General features: G+C 42.6%; 1 protein-coding gene and 1 long non-coding RNA gene across 2 annotated transcripts in view; both read left to right on the top strand.

The window, feature by feature from the left end:
• The window catches only part of LOC308401490, a 303063-nt gene that overhangs the window by 169275 nt on the left and 118380 nt on the right, over positions 1–15408 (top strand). The gene's annotated exons all lie outside the window — the stretch shown is intronic.
• On the top strand, positions 5917–10034 carry LOC308400979 (uncharacterized protein; the record flags this gene model as incomplete). The annotated part of the gene is made up of 9 exons (XM_080889042.1): positions 5917–6041; positions 6143–6251; positions 6623–6747; positions 6933–7343; positions 7434–7519; positions 7926–8062; positions 8523–8687; positions 8890–9128; positions 10011–10034. Exons 2-9 carry the CDS (start codon positions 6212–6214, stop codon positions 10032–10034), a joined length of 1227 nt encoding a protein of 408 aa, XP_080745168.1. The 5' UTR covers positions 5917–6041; positions 6143–6211.

Raw genomic sequence — 15408 nt, 5'->3', positions numbered from 1 at the left:
CAGTGACAACTTGGACACCATCACACAGCTCAATTAAGTCACGGTTAATCCTCTCAAATATCTCATCTATACCACAACGGGAAAGATCTTTTGATTTTACCATGGCAAGCAGACGAATAGCAGGAAGTCTTGATCTGTACTTAGGGCTGATGTTACCTAAGGTGTAATAAATCAATAACAGCTTGTTCTTGTTTGCCCGAGATCCAAGAGGATTGCATAGTTCAATTTCATCCGTATATAAAATCAACTGTAATGCTGTAGGGACTTTAATAAACAGTGGGTGCCACTTAAAAATGTCTCCATCAATGAAATCATGAAGAAAGCCATCCTTGCATGGCTTTGGCCTCTCATCAATCATTGCAAGCATTCTTGGATGTGATAGCAGCTGCTCCAAACTTTTCACCAACAGTATGTAATGAAAACAATGGTCTTTAATGGCAAGAACTCTGGAGTCTCCACGCTTCGAATAACAGACTGTTTGTTTTGTGACAATAATCTCTGGTTCAACTGGTTTTAACAGTTCTTTGATGGTCTTGTCCTGCAAATGGGTGGAAGCAATTTGAGTGAAAGGGTCAACAAACTGGTCAAATACCCCCACTGCATCACTCTTTAGTTGATCCAGGTCCCCAGAATGTCTCTCAATCATGTCACTCATTTGTTGTTTTAGGTGCTCCAATAATACGGCCTGATATTGCTGGACTCCACTCACTATGTGGTTAACAGCTCTCTGTGGAAGAGGAAAAAACAAAGGAAAATCCTTAATTACAAAATTCATATGAAAACACAGTCAACATGCAAACTCACAGAGACACAATTTTTGAAAAAGGAAACCTTCAGTTACATAAAGTTAGTGAGATGCAATGAGCAAAATAAGTTACCCCCACCACCCAATTTTTTTTGTAAAGAATAATATTGCCTTATGCAACGTTAAAACCTTGTATTCACTTAATTATAATGCATTTTGAGGAATCGGATCATAGGTGGAAATGCAAATTGAAAATTTGTGTTGTGTGTATTATGTTGTCTCTATTATTAGCTCATGCTAAGGAAATATAGTGATAGGCAGATTTTGGATGCAACATACATGTCTATTTCCATATATAGTGGGGGAGTGAGATCTGAGTGGTCACCCATGAAGTACATGGAGACACATTCGAATGTCAGGTGTTTCACTCACATACCTATAGCTGTCCATTTATGATCAGATCATTCAAGATGCCAGGTCTGAACAGTGCCCAAGTTATAGCTTGAGCACTGTTAAGCATAAGTTAAGCATATTGCTTTTAGGTTCTCTAACAATGAAATACAATTCAATGGAAAATTAATGGCATAAATTACCTGTGTCAGTTGATGGGTATCCTTGGCTTGAAGAAGAAATGCAGTTGCATGTTTATAAATGTCAAGATTCAGGTGACCCTCTCCATCTTCTTGAAATCCACTCTGAAACAGAATAACAAAAACATATCTATTAAAACAGAAATAAATAATTGCATTGATAGGTATCAATCACCAAACAATATTGCATTCATTAGTTAGCTAGATTCATGCCCATAAGGTACAAGGTAGATGTATTTTTACTGACTGATGTCTTTAATTTGAGCTTTTAAAATGACAACTAAAATGACAAACAAAGCAGTACTTGATAATAGATTAATAAGACTAGCAAAGCACATGGAGAGTTCAGTACAGTATAGTTTAAATTCCTTGATCATGCCTGATCACCCCCAAAATTGAATTACTTGTTTATTGGCCCATTTGTGACATTTCCTGAAAATTTAAAATCTGTCCATAACTTTGAGTTATTTTGCTAACAGTCAGACAAATGCCACCAAAAACATAACCTCCTGAGTTACTAAGAAAAAAAGGTAAAGAAAAGAAAAACAAAAGATAGTTTTAGAAAAAAAAGTAACAGTTAATGTTGTCAGTAGTCCATCCTGCTCCTGCCCGCCTACAGGCAGAAGCTGAAACAGGAAGCTCCAACCCGGAGGGCGGTGCACTGTTGGATGGACCAATTGGAGTCTGCGCTGCGGGACTGTTTTGATCACGTGGCCGCCAGAGACATTGATGAATACACAGACTCAGTCTGTGGATTTATCAGGAAATGCGTGGAAGATGTCGTCCCATCCAGAACAGTCAAATCCTTCCCAAATCAAAAACCCTGGATTAACGGAGATGTTCGCGCGGCACGGAACACCGCCTTTGCCTCCGCGAACACATCGGACTACAAACACGCACATTACCAACTCCGGAAGACGATCAAAGCAGCCAAACGTGAGTACAGGGACAGGGTGGAACAACAGTTTGACAACCCTCGGAGTATGTGGCAGGGACTAAACACGATCACAGACTTTAGAGGGAAAACCAGCACACCGCAGACCACGGCCTCTCTGTGTGAGGATCTAAACGTATTCTACGCTAGATTCGACACAGCGAACACCATGAGACCGGACAGTGTGCGCACCGCGGATGACGTCAGTGCGCACACTGTGTCTGAGGAGGATGTGCGGAAGTGCTTCAGGAAGGTGAACGCACGCAAAGCTACTGGTCCGGACGGGATTCCCGGCCGCGTCCTCAGGTCATGCGCGGCTCAGCTGGCTGGAGTGTTCACGCACATCTTCAACCTTTCCCTCTCTCTGTCTGTAGTCCCAGCCTGCTTCAAAATGGCCACCATCGTCCCTGTACCCAAATCCTCCACCATCTCCTCATTGAACGACTGGCGACCTGTAGCCCTGACCCCCATCGTAAGCAAATGCTTCGAGAAGCTGGTCAGGGACTTCATCTGCTCTGCACTACCCGACTCACTGGACCCTCTACAGTTTGCATACCGCCACAACAGGTCCACTGATGATGCCATAGCCCTGACACTACACACTGCCCTGTCACACCTGGAGAAGAGAGACACGTATGTGAGGATGCTGTTTGTAGATTACAGCTCAGCATTCAATACCATCGTTCCCTCGAAGCTGGACAGGAAACTGCAGGATCTAGGACTGAGCAGCTCCCTCTGCAGCTGGATCCTTAGCTTCCTGTCTGACAGACGCCAGGTGGTCAGACTGGGCAGCATCACCTCATCCCCCATCACACTGAACACTGGTGCTCCACAGGGGTGTGTACTGAGCCCTCTCCTGTACTCACTCTACACCTACGACTGCACAGCCACTAACAGCTCCAACATCATTGTGAAGTTTGCGGACGACACTACAGTGGTGGGTCTTATCACCAACGGTGATGAGACGGCTTACAGGGAGGAGGTCAGCGCCCTGACCCACTGGTGTCAAGACAACCATCTCACCCTCAACGTCGCAAAGACAAAGGAGTTGATAGTGGACTTCCGGAGGTGCAGAGAAGTACACACCCCCATCACCATCAACGGCGCTGCTGTGGAGAGAGTGAGCAGCTTCCGGTTCCTTGGCGTACACCTGGCTGAGGATCTTACGTGGTCAGTACACACAAACAAAACAGTGAAGAAGGCGCAGCAGCGCCTCTTCTTTCTCAGGAGACTGAAAAGATTCGGCATGAGCCCCCGCATCCTCAGGACCTTCTATCGCTGTGCCATTGAGAGCATCCTCACTGGATGCATCACCACCTGGTATGGCAACAGCACCGCCTACAACTGCAAAGCTCTCCAGCGAGTAGTGCGGTGCTCTGAACGGATAATTGGAGGTGAGCTTCCCTCCCTCCAAGACATCTACAGGAAGCGGTGCCTGAGGAAAGCGGGGAGGATCATCAAGGACTCCAGTCACCCCAGCCATAAACTGTTCAGACTGCTTCCATCAGGAAGGAGGTTCTGCAGCATCCGGTCCCGTACCAGCAGACTGAGAGACAGCTTTTTCCATCAGGCCATCAGACTGCTGAACACGTCATAGACACCTCAGCTTCACTACTGGAACTTCAACATTATGCACTCCACACTGTATATAAATGCCACTTGTTTTGCACATATTCAACTCTGTATATTTTATATATTTTATTATTATTATTATTATTATTATTATTATTTTATTTTTTTACTATTTAATTTGTAAAAATGTGTATACACACACACACACACACACACACACACACACACACACACGTAGGAAAATATTTAGTATACACATCCAGAAATGCATACACTATTATATATTGTACATATATTTATTAGTTTCAGGTTGGCCATTCTTGTATTTTGCTCGTTTGTGTTGTTGTGTTTGCACATCTCTGTTGCTTGTGGGGCTCGCACACAAGAATTTCACTCGCATGTGCTGTGCCAGTGTGCCTGCACATGTGATGTGACAATAAAAGGTGATTTGATTTGATTTAGTCTTACTGTTACTTCAGAAATGCAAATAGTTATTTATAACTGATTACTCATTTAAAAAATATACAAAATAACTTACTGATTGGTTTGTATGAAAGTAATTAGTTATGTCAGTTATTTACTGTCGGACAAGTTACTGACAATTTGAAATATGTTATATTTAGTAGTTTCACCTTTAAAAAAAATGACCAATACTGACAATAAAAGTAATATTGACTTTAATGCTCTTATTAATGTGAAGATGAGTATTTTTTTGTGTGTTTAAATTTTTTTTTGACAGTAACTCTGAACAAATCATGTAATTTTGGTTTGCTTTGCCTAATAGTCATTCTCTTAGGCTATGTCCACACGTACCCGGGTATTTTTGAAAACGCAGATTTTTCTATGCGTTTGCACCTTTCGTCCACACGTAAACTGCGTTTTTGGTCACTGAAAACGGAGATTTTTAAAAACTCCGGCCAGGGTGGATATTTTCTAAAACTCCGTTTTTGCATTTACGTGTGGACAGAAAAATGGAGAAAACGCAGTGTCAAAGGTGTGCTCATTTTTTGACGTCACACTGTGCGCAACGTTATTATTTCGGTGAAATGAATTTCTACAATACTGTTACTTCTACTCTCTGCACTGTTTAAATGCTTACATATACACACAGTTACTGTCCCTCCACACATACCACTTGATTCTGCTTCTATGCCCCAGCTTTGTTTACTTTTTCCCACCGAGGCTTCTAGACTTCTGATTGGCCAACATTTCTGCACGGTTAGGAATCTAGCGCCACCTGTTGCTTTGGCATGTTCATAGCAGCATTTTCCTTCATTTCTGCCTTTACGTGTGGACGGGATTATTTTTTAAAACGAAAACGGAAAATCTCCGTTTTCAAAAATACCCGTGTACGTGTGGACATGGCTTAAATTGACCTTGAACACATATGTAAACATGATAGCGACCTATTCAGTTAGCTGACTGGCTTTTACCAGCTGATTTCAACACGTATTTCAACAATATATCAACTTTTTTTAAACTAATAGGACTTTCTGCAAAGTTTGGATGCATTCACCGGAGCGAACGAACGGATGACTGAAAAAAAAAAACCAGTCTGACAAGACTGCAGCTTTGCGTTTCTGCCACAGCTCTCATTTACGTTTCAGGTGAGTTACTTAATTTAGCGAAACAACTAGTTCGACACTCATCACTGTTAAAATAAAAGTATAACATGAGTCTGTCAAAAACAACACATTTAATGGACGTACTTGGATCAGCCAAAGTAAATGCTAACATTATGTTACAGCTTCTGCAGCTCGTTTCTCTGGCTTTTGTTAATGTGACTCAAAAGTTGTCTCAGACTCAATGCTACAAACACGTAGCATATAAAGCAACGCCAAGTCATGTTGGAAGCTAGTATGTTTCATTCGGTAGCGCGGGCTGCAGTTGTGCCATAAAATAACTCGTTACCATGGTTAAACGCGCCTGCTAAATTGTCGTAAATGTGGGGGATAAAGTAAATTATTTTTTTATTAACCTATAATAATTAACGTTATTTTGCAATGCACAAAGACAGTTGTTTAGTTTAAAAACCAATCAATCATCCTTTTAGGATTTTTGGGCCAAAGAAATGTCAGGCAAATTGAAGACGAACTTCGTTTCTGGCTGTCGTGAATGATCTGGTGGATATCTTAAGTTCATGTAGACACGTGCCTGCCACTACTGTCCCAGAGTTCTTTGCATTCGCGTTTCATTGGAAGTAAGTTAAAATGTATTATACAGTGCTCATTTTTTGTACATATTACACTCCTTTCGAAAGTTCTAAATGTTTTGGTGTGTTTATATTGTGTAACGTTGCAGCCGAACAGTGACTGGACGAGGCAAGCTAACGCCAAAAAAGCTAACTAGTGTGCTAAGTAGGCTAACAGCATGGAAGGACTGGATGAGGTCACAGTGTCGGTTTTAAAGGGTAATGTATGCGAATTTTATTTTTAAACAGATTAAATGGACTTATGTTTTACATAGGTGTATGAACACGGAAGTGTGCAAATTACATTATTTTATAAATAATGTCGTTGATGATGTTTAAGTAATTTTTTTACCTTCCATTTCATGTGATCATTTCCTCATTTTAGGAACATTTGTAGTTATTTGTTTTACTTATGCAAGTGTATTTATTCATCCTTAGAGGTGGATAATTATACTAAACTATACTAAACTAGTTAGCAATAGCAACACAATTTTAATGAAGTGTCAACTTTCATAGTCTCATCTCTCATGCAGTTTCCTTTGTAGGGCATAATTTCATCTTGCTATGTTTTTCTTCCAATGTGTTCATAGCTGCAAACATCAGCGAGGGAATGATGGGCACCCTGTCTCGTGAAGACTTGCAGGATCTTTTCCCAGGCCCAGAGAACTTTTTACGGAGAAAAGCTGTCTGGCGTGCCTGTCAGGATGTACTGGAGGTCAGTTTCTCAGTCACTCACCACCACTTAAAATTGGCATCGTCGTGTTTTTGTCCGATTACAACTAGTTTAACCGCGGGCAGAGTTGAATGGCTCTTCACTATTCCCCCCTCTCCACACACACACACACACACACACACACAAAAATTGCGTTTTGCTTTTATTCATTATTATTTATTTTATAGGAATCTGGCCAAGATGACTCAAAATCTTCAACCAGCTCCTCCATTAATGAGTCACCCAAGCAACAGACATCCACTACTGTAAATGCAACTGCTGCAAAATGCACAAGCCCTGAAAAGGTTGTGAAGTTATTCTATCCAGAATATGTATTGCACACTGACACTGAGCTTGAGCAAGTCCGCCAACAATACTTTGAGTTGTCAAAGAAAGGTGAAGAGCGCAGCTGCAAAATGTCAAAGGAGCTCAGATGTCGGCTCATCCGAAACACCATGACTAGTATGATTGCAATCCTGAGGGCAAAAGGGGATGGAGAATCGCATAGATACCCATCAAAACCAGAAATTACAGCAATGGCAAAGAGAATAGTGCAGTACTACCCTATGCTACAGGACCAAGGCATCAAGAATACATGGGTAAGTGAAATGCATCCACTTCAATACCAAAGTGTTTCATGTTGGACATTTTAGTAGTGGTTGGAAAAATGTATTAAATGTCCTATACAGGTTACTGTGTACACACAGCTAAACAAAAGACTGCAAAATGTGAGATCCCCACAAAAAGCCACTCCAGATGGGAGACATTCAAAGAGGTAAGGCTGCAACTAATTAATTTTAATTTTAACTATGATAATTCTGTTATTCATTTTCCTCATTAATTGATAAGTTGTTTAGTCAGTACGATGTTTGAAAGTTGTGAAAGTTTTTCCCCAAAAGTCTTCTTTTGTCCACAACCTGACAATTTTAATTTCAACGATAGAGGACAAACAAAAAAGCTAAAATCATGTTTGGGCATTTTATTAAGGAAAGAAAGAAGTGATCCAATGTGATCAATCAAGTATTTGGTGACCTGCCTTTAGTTTCCTCACCTGTTTTAGCATGAAAGGAAGAAGCACTTTGTGTTACACTTTGTATATTTGAAAATGGCTGTACAATAAAGATATGAATTGATTGAGTTTATAGTTGATAACTAATTGATTAACTGACTAATCTTCGCAGCTCTGCCAAGAGGCGACGTCTTGATCAGCCAAGTGACGTAGAAGAAATGGATTCAAGTGACTCAACAATCATTCTGGATCTGTCCACAGAAGGGAGGAGCAGCCCAGAGTCAGCCAGTAAAACAAGTGAGTTAGAAGGTGAGTTTCAACTTTACATTTACAAACTGTGTGGTCATCATAAAAAAATAAAACAAATATACCTGCATGTTGAGTCAAGATGGCAGTCCTGACATGACAGAAGTAAAAGGCTTTAAAATGGGCATCAGAAAATGATAACTACATCACATTTTTCCTGTTTTATCATCAGTTTGTTAACATTTCTGTGGAAATTAATGTTAATAAAGTATTGGTATTAATAAAAGCCAGTATATTATAAATTTAAAGAGCTGGGTACTGTGGTGTGTTTATAGTATAAGTCTGTGCAACATCACTGTCTCTAACCACTCAGTATATCATGTAAAGTAATGTTTTTAAAAAACAATGTGCCTCACTAGAGGCTTTTTTTTTCCTCTTTTTAACTGTTTTTTAATTTAGGTTCCAAACTAATTTTTAAAGTGTATTACCCTGACACAAAATATCTCTTTGCTATGTCTTTAAGGAAAAAGGAAAGCACAAAACCTACTTGAAGAAGAACCCTCTACCCTGCCAAGTCCTAATAGTGAGTCCATCCAACTGCCTCATGGCTGTGTGTGTGTGTGGGCACTTCTTTATAGGGGTGCACTTGTGTGCCTACATATAATTGTATATGATTGCATGACCATATGTAAATTGGCATTTGCATGGTAAATATTTTGAAAAATGAATAAGTATTTAATAGTTAAGTTCAGAGCTGTATTTTTTTTTTTTTAAGATTTAACTCCATTAAAGTATAGTCTATAGACACTTGTCATTTTAATGACATAATTAATGACAGATTTTTTTTTTTAAAGTGAGAGACATTATTTATATAATTTTGTGTTTTGCAGCTAACAAGCCTGCAGATATCAACAGTCCAGACACCCACTGTCCAGCAACCTTGGCCAAACACTACAAGACCCTACAAACTTTGTTTAAGAGAAAAAACCCAAACCAGCAGGATGTCTCTCAGCTCCTGGATTTGGAATTTTCAGCCAGAAGAGCATTCATTGATTCAAATACTATTCGCGAGGAGGACAGACACAAAAAGGTTCTAGAAGCATATCCTTGCTTCAAGGACATTGGACATGTAAGTGTAACCGGACTTACGACTTATCATTAAGAATGACCGAACTCCACTAGCCAGTATCAGAAGATCTAGGATCGGCAGGAGCACAAGGTATAAACACCAATAAGGAGAGACCACACCACAATATACTGTTCACAAATTTGTTATATTTGACACACAGCAGCTGCAACAATGTAATGAAAAACAATAAAATAAAATACAAAATATTTCCCCCAAAATAACAAACTAAATAAAAGTGCGCGCATACAGCTTTCTCTGAGTCAATTATATGAGTGGATAATGTCTGATAACTGATGGATCGTTGGGGCCCGTTCAGTATGTTTAATGTTTGTCCTACCACACTCCGATGAAGGAAGAAAGTTCGTAGTCCTGCAGGTATCTGAAGCTTCAATGGGAATGAAACTTTGGCTTCAATAAAACCTTGGCAAATCCTTTTCAATTTCGGGTTGGCTCGCCATCCAGTTAACTGGAACTGTGGAATCACTGCTCCTCGATGGGGCTTGCTTCAGACTGGGTCCGTCTGTCGAGTCATCCTTTTACCAGATAACAAAAAAACCTGACCGTTGACAGGGTGAAACTCTGAACAACCAAAAACAACTGCAGCAGACTTGCTTTTAACTCCTAGCGATTCGACTTCGGGAACATTAGTTTCTCTGGCACATGGCATTATATGAACAGGAACGAAATGGCAACACAGGAAATCATGTGATCAAGGTCAACAGCAAGGGTCACTGGGAGCTCATTGCTGATTGGCCAAGTTAAATGACAACAGATAATCTTATTGGTCCACATCTTCCTTTAAACATAAAAGAAAAAAGAAATGACTAAATTCTTTACATTATACATGAAAAAAAACTACTTTCCACTGCTCTTTTTTTCTAGCTGGGCTACAACCTCCCCCACTGAACTCATGCACGCCCCGTTGCATGGCAATGGTTGGGTAATTACTGTCTGATGGGTCTGGACAGGGCAATCTAATGGGTGATAACCCTCATCCAAAATGTCTGTAAAAGCTGTGGTTAAACCCTGGAACAGAGATTGCACCACAGCTATAAGTGGATGCCCAAGTTTCACATACTGAAGGCGTTTAGGCGGTTCTCACTCCCTATTTGATCGTCTAGCAGAACCAGGTTGGTCTTGGCTTCCAATCAGTGTCTGGTCTACTGAGAGCTCTTCAGGAGATTCATCTGTTGGTGACTCATTTGACAATCCCATTTCAGTTCGACCTGTCGCCTCAACATCCGTAGACAGGTTTGGAGCAAGAGAAGATAAACCGGAATTCAAGTCATGACAATCACTTCCAGGTGCAATCCTTTCAGTCTCCATCTCTGCTGGTGGATTTTGGTCATCGCTCACGATTTCTGTGTCATGACAGTGACTCTCAGACACTGGAAGAGTTGCTGAATCTGGACTGTCAACAGGTAAGTTACATAACTGGTCAGTCTGTGGATTGCAGCTTGGATATCGAGCAGTAAAACCTTTAACTGAGGGACAAAATTCTGGAAGTTGTGCATCTTCCCCAGAAGACACTGATAAATAAGGGTGCGTTTCTTGATGAATGGTGACCGTAGGTATCTCAGAACTGGGGGCGTCTCTGAACCAGCAATTGGGGAAAATCTCATCCTCGGCCTCTGAGAGTTGATCGGAGTCTGCAACTGGACTGAGACGTGTTGCCGGCCTGCGTCTTTGTGTCTGCCCTACAGGCTCGTCACTACTCTCGTTGGGGAGATAGCCACAAGGGAGTAATAGGTCCCTATGCAATGTCCGCAGTGGACCATCTTTCTTTTCAGGTCTCACAGTATACACTGGAAGGGATCCTGCTCTGCTTACGACTATGTAGATGGCTGACTCCCACTTGTCTGCAATCTTGTTTTTTCCACAAATGCGGACATTTCTGACTAATACTCTGTCCCCTGCCTCCAGATCTGAAATAGTCACACGCCTGTCAAATCTGGATTTATTCTTTTCTGCTATCTTGGCAGCATTTCCAGTAGCTACCTTGTAACTCTCTTGTAAATGGGAGTTCAGATTTTGCACGTACTGTGAGTGTGAAATCTGTTGCTCCTCTTCCACCGGCAGCCCAAAAGCCAAATCCACCGGCAGGCGGGGCTGACGACCGAACATAAGTTCGTACGGTGCAAATCCAGTCACCTCATTCCTGGTGCAATTATAGGCATGAACAAGGGGCTTCACAAAGTCACGCCAGTGAGACTTGTCTTTGTTTTGAAGAGTGCTTAGCATGTCCAGCAATGTGCGATTGAACCGCTCCACTGGATTTCCTCTGGGATGGTAGGGAGTAGTTCTAACCTTCTGTATGCCAGCCATCTGACAGAGCTCTTTTATTGTGCGAGACTCAAAATCAGGTCCCTGGTCACTGTGCAACTTTTCTGGGAACCCGTAATGCACAATAAAATTGTCCCATAGGCACTTAGCTACTGTGCGGGCCTTTTGATTGCATGTTGGTATAGCAATTGCATACTTAGTAAAGTGATCGGTGATCACAAGGATGTCTTTGGCTCCACTTTTGTCTGGTTCGAGAGAGAGGAAGTCCATACAAACCAGTTCCAGTGGCCTTGTGGTACTGATGTTGACTAACGGTGCAGCTCTGTCGGGCAACGCCTTTCTGCGCACACATCTACCACAGGTCTTTATTTTCCTCTCTACATCCAAGGCCATTCTGGGCCAATAGAATCTGGCCCTAACGAGATCTAATGTGCGCTCAATGCCCATATGACCTATATGGTCATGCAGACTGCTCAAAACCGTCTCTCTGAGCTCTGGGGGCAGTACTAACTGGTGAGATACCCGAGACCCGAGCTGGCGTCTCCGGTATAAGACGCCGTTTATAAGCTGAAACCGACCAACCTCTCGAAGTAGGAGTGGAAGATCTGGAAGTTCACCCCTTAAAGTAGGCGGTGGGCTTACCCCATGCTCAAGTTGGGATATAACATTCCTTAGACATTGGTCAGCTCTCTGTTTATCCATCAACTCGGTCTCAGTCAGTTGAGGAATAACAGGCAATCCTCCAAACTCATCTTCTTGTCCATAGCAGTCAGGCACAGCATCAGAGGACATGGCAAGAGTTTCAACAAGAGTAACACAGCCATCCAAACTCGGATTAACAGAGCTGGCACTATAGACTGACTGTCTTTCACAAATGGCTTTCACAACCGCTTGGTTGGCTTCCTCGAGATTTTCAAGATCAGCGAGATGACCCTGAGTGAACTGGAAAATGCGCTCCCTCTCTTTCTGGGATTTCAGATCATCCACAAGAGCTCCGTGGGGTCTACGGGATAACCCATCCGCATCCCAGTTTTGCTTCCCAGGACGATACAGCAGCTTGAATGTGAACGTAGACAAAGCTGCAAGCCATCTGTAGCTCGTTGCATCAAGTTTTGCAGTCGTCAATATGTACGTCAAGGGATTGCTATCAGTGACAACAGTAAAGTGATTCCCATATAGGTAGTCACTAAACTTTTCTGTTACTGACCACTTAAGCGCCAAAAACTCTAATTTGTGCGCTGGGTATCGAGACTCGCTATGCGACAGCCCTCTGCTTGCATAGGCTATGACACGTAACTGCCCTTCCTGCTCCTGGTACAAGACAGCACCAAGGCCTGTAGTGCTAGCATCAGTGTGGAGCACATAAGGCTTTTGAGGGTCAGCGAACCCTAGGACAGGGGCAGTTGTCAGCTTTTCAATAACTGACTCAAATGCCTGCTGGCAAGCTGATGTCCAACGGTTCCCAAACGGCTCTTTGGGATGGTGATAATGCTCTTGGCTGTCTCTTGATCTACCCCTTTTGGTTGATTGAGGATAGCCCTGAGTCAGATCATTGAGGGGCTTCACAATGCTGGAATAGTCTTTTACGAACCTTCGATAATAGCCAGCGAACCCAAGAAAAGATCGCAATTCCCTGAGGGTCTGAGGAACTGGCCAAGTACGAAGGGCAGAGATTTTCTCTGGATCTGTCTCAACTCCATTTCTGGACACTATGTGTCCCAGGTACCGCACTGAGGTCTGGAAAAACACACACTTTTCAGGTGATAACTTTAATCCAAACTCTCTCAACCGAGTGAGCACCTCCAACAACCTTGTTTCATGTTCTTCCAGGGTCTTTGAGAACACTATCAAGTCGTCGAGGAAAACTAGCACCTCTTTCAAATGCATATCCCCCATGCACTTCTCCATTAATCTTTGGAATGTGCTTGGCGCATTTGTCAGGCCTTGCGGCATGCGGTTAAATTCCCAGAAACCCAAAGGGCAGATAAAGGCCGTCTTGGGTTTATCCGCTTCCTCCACCTCGATTTGATAATATCCAGACTTTAGGTCAAGCACAGAAAACCACTGGGAACCAGAGAGAGCCGCGAAGGTGTCTTCAAGCTTAGGAAGCATGTAAGCATCCTTTATTGTCTGAAGGTTGAGTTTCCTGTAGTCTATGCACAACCGGACCTGTCCATTCTTTTTACGGACTACCACAATGGGCGAAGAGAAGGGAGACTCGGACTCTCTGATTACACCTGTATCAAGAAGCTCTTGAATGTGCCTACGGACAGCTTCAATGTCTTGAGGGTGTAGCGGACGAGCACGGTGTTTGAAAGGAGCCTCGTCTGAGAGTTTGATGTGGTGAGTCACCTTGTCGGTTCTTCCAAAGTCCAAGTCATGTTGCGCAAATACATCTGGCATGTTGTTAAGGAGTCGTGTGATACGACCCTTCCACTCGGGAGGGATTGGGGACTCTCCAAAGTTGAAGTTACAATTGGCCTCTTGAGTGAGATCTGCCTTTTGCAAGTTAACCACACTCTGCTCCTTTGACAAAATACATTGGTAAGCGCTAATGTCAGCAATTTGACATTTAGCAGGAATGACAATGTCATGTTCAGATTGGTTGGTAATCACAACTGGAAGCCTAAAGGGTCGTTGTTTGGACAGGTCAACCAGACAAGTGTTCACTAGCAGACCACCAGGTAGAGAGGAACTGGAAGGCTGCTCAACAACAACTGATTGTTCATGCTGAAGACCGCTGGCAGTAGAGACACCCTCCAAAACCACTGTGGCCCCTGCTGGGACAACCTGAGAGATTCTGCCCTTCAGTTTTACAACACCATGGTGACTGACGTTAGACTGATTGTGTCTGAGTTCAAGCACCTTAATGACCGCTTTGTAGCTGTGAGGAAATGTCTTGGGATCTCCTGGATTAGCTTTGCAATAAATGTCATACAACACATCAAGTGTATTTGTCCCTATGAGTAAGTAGGACCCTGAGGTAGCTCGAACGTCAGGAACTATGAGAGCTAATGTGGGCACCTCAATAGACATACCAAGAAATTCTTTTGGAAAAGTGACAGTAGTTTCAATGTAGCCCAAATAAGGTACAGCCTGTCCATTCGCCCCTTCAACCTCCAAGAGGTCATAGAGAGGCTTGATGTCCTGCACTGACATGTGTTGTTCATAAAAGGATTGGGGGATAGTAGTCACTTGCGAGCCGGTATCTAGCAGACAACTAAATGTTTTACCTTCAATTATCACTTCAGCAGTGCTCCTGGTACCAATCAGACCCTTTGGAAGCCTGAAGGATTGCTTTTCACTACTGGAGTGCTCTAGATCCACACACTTGCCTGCTTTGCTGACAATCTTTACGTCTGTGGGACGCTGCGCATGTTCTTCAGCCTCTGTCTGTCCCACAACAGAGACTGGATCTAGTTTAAAGGTGAACTGGAGTCGCTGGGACAACTTTGACTTTCCCACGCGTGCTGCCTCCTCTCCAACTGCTTCTTCTTTTCAATAACTAGTGCAGAATTTGCAGGGTTTGTACAAGAAGTGGCAATATGCCCATCTTCCCCACAGTGAAAACAATACCAAGGCCTGGGCCTGCCTGTCTGTTTTACTCCGGCTAATCGATGCACTTCTTGATGTGTGTTGTCCATTTTCGATTTACAGGTTGTCTTTTTAACCGGTTTCTTGTTGGCACGCTCACTTAGCTTTTCCTGTGATGCAAATGAGGCTAGCTGACTCTGCAAGCTAGCTATCTGCTTTTGAAGTTCCTCAATAGCTTTCGGACCACACTGTGGGCTTTCTCTTACGCCTGCACAAACACAGCAACTCTGAGCATGGACAGATACTCGTTTTGATGAACCAATGTTCTTTTTCATCCTATCAACCTTTGCAGCTTGTCTATCTTCTTCGGTACGCAACATTAGCAAGAGCTCTGAAAATGACGGTGGACAGTTTTTCTTGTGTTCAAGTTGCAGACTGGAGAGCAATCCACTATCCCAACACC

This window comes from Rhamphochromis sp. 'chilingali', assembly GCF_963969265.1.
Source record: "Rhamphochromis sp. 'chilingali' genome assembly, chromosome: 8".
NCBI lineage: Eukaryota > Metazoa > Chordata > Actinopteri > Cichliformes > Cichlidae > Rhamphochromis > Rhamphochromis sp. 'chilingali'.
The sequence above is the reverse complement of the archived record's forward strand: the minus strand, read 5'-3'. Positions and strand labels throughout refer to the sequence as shown.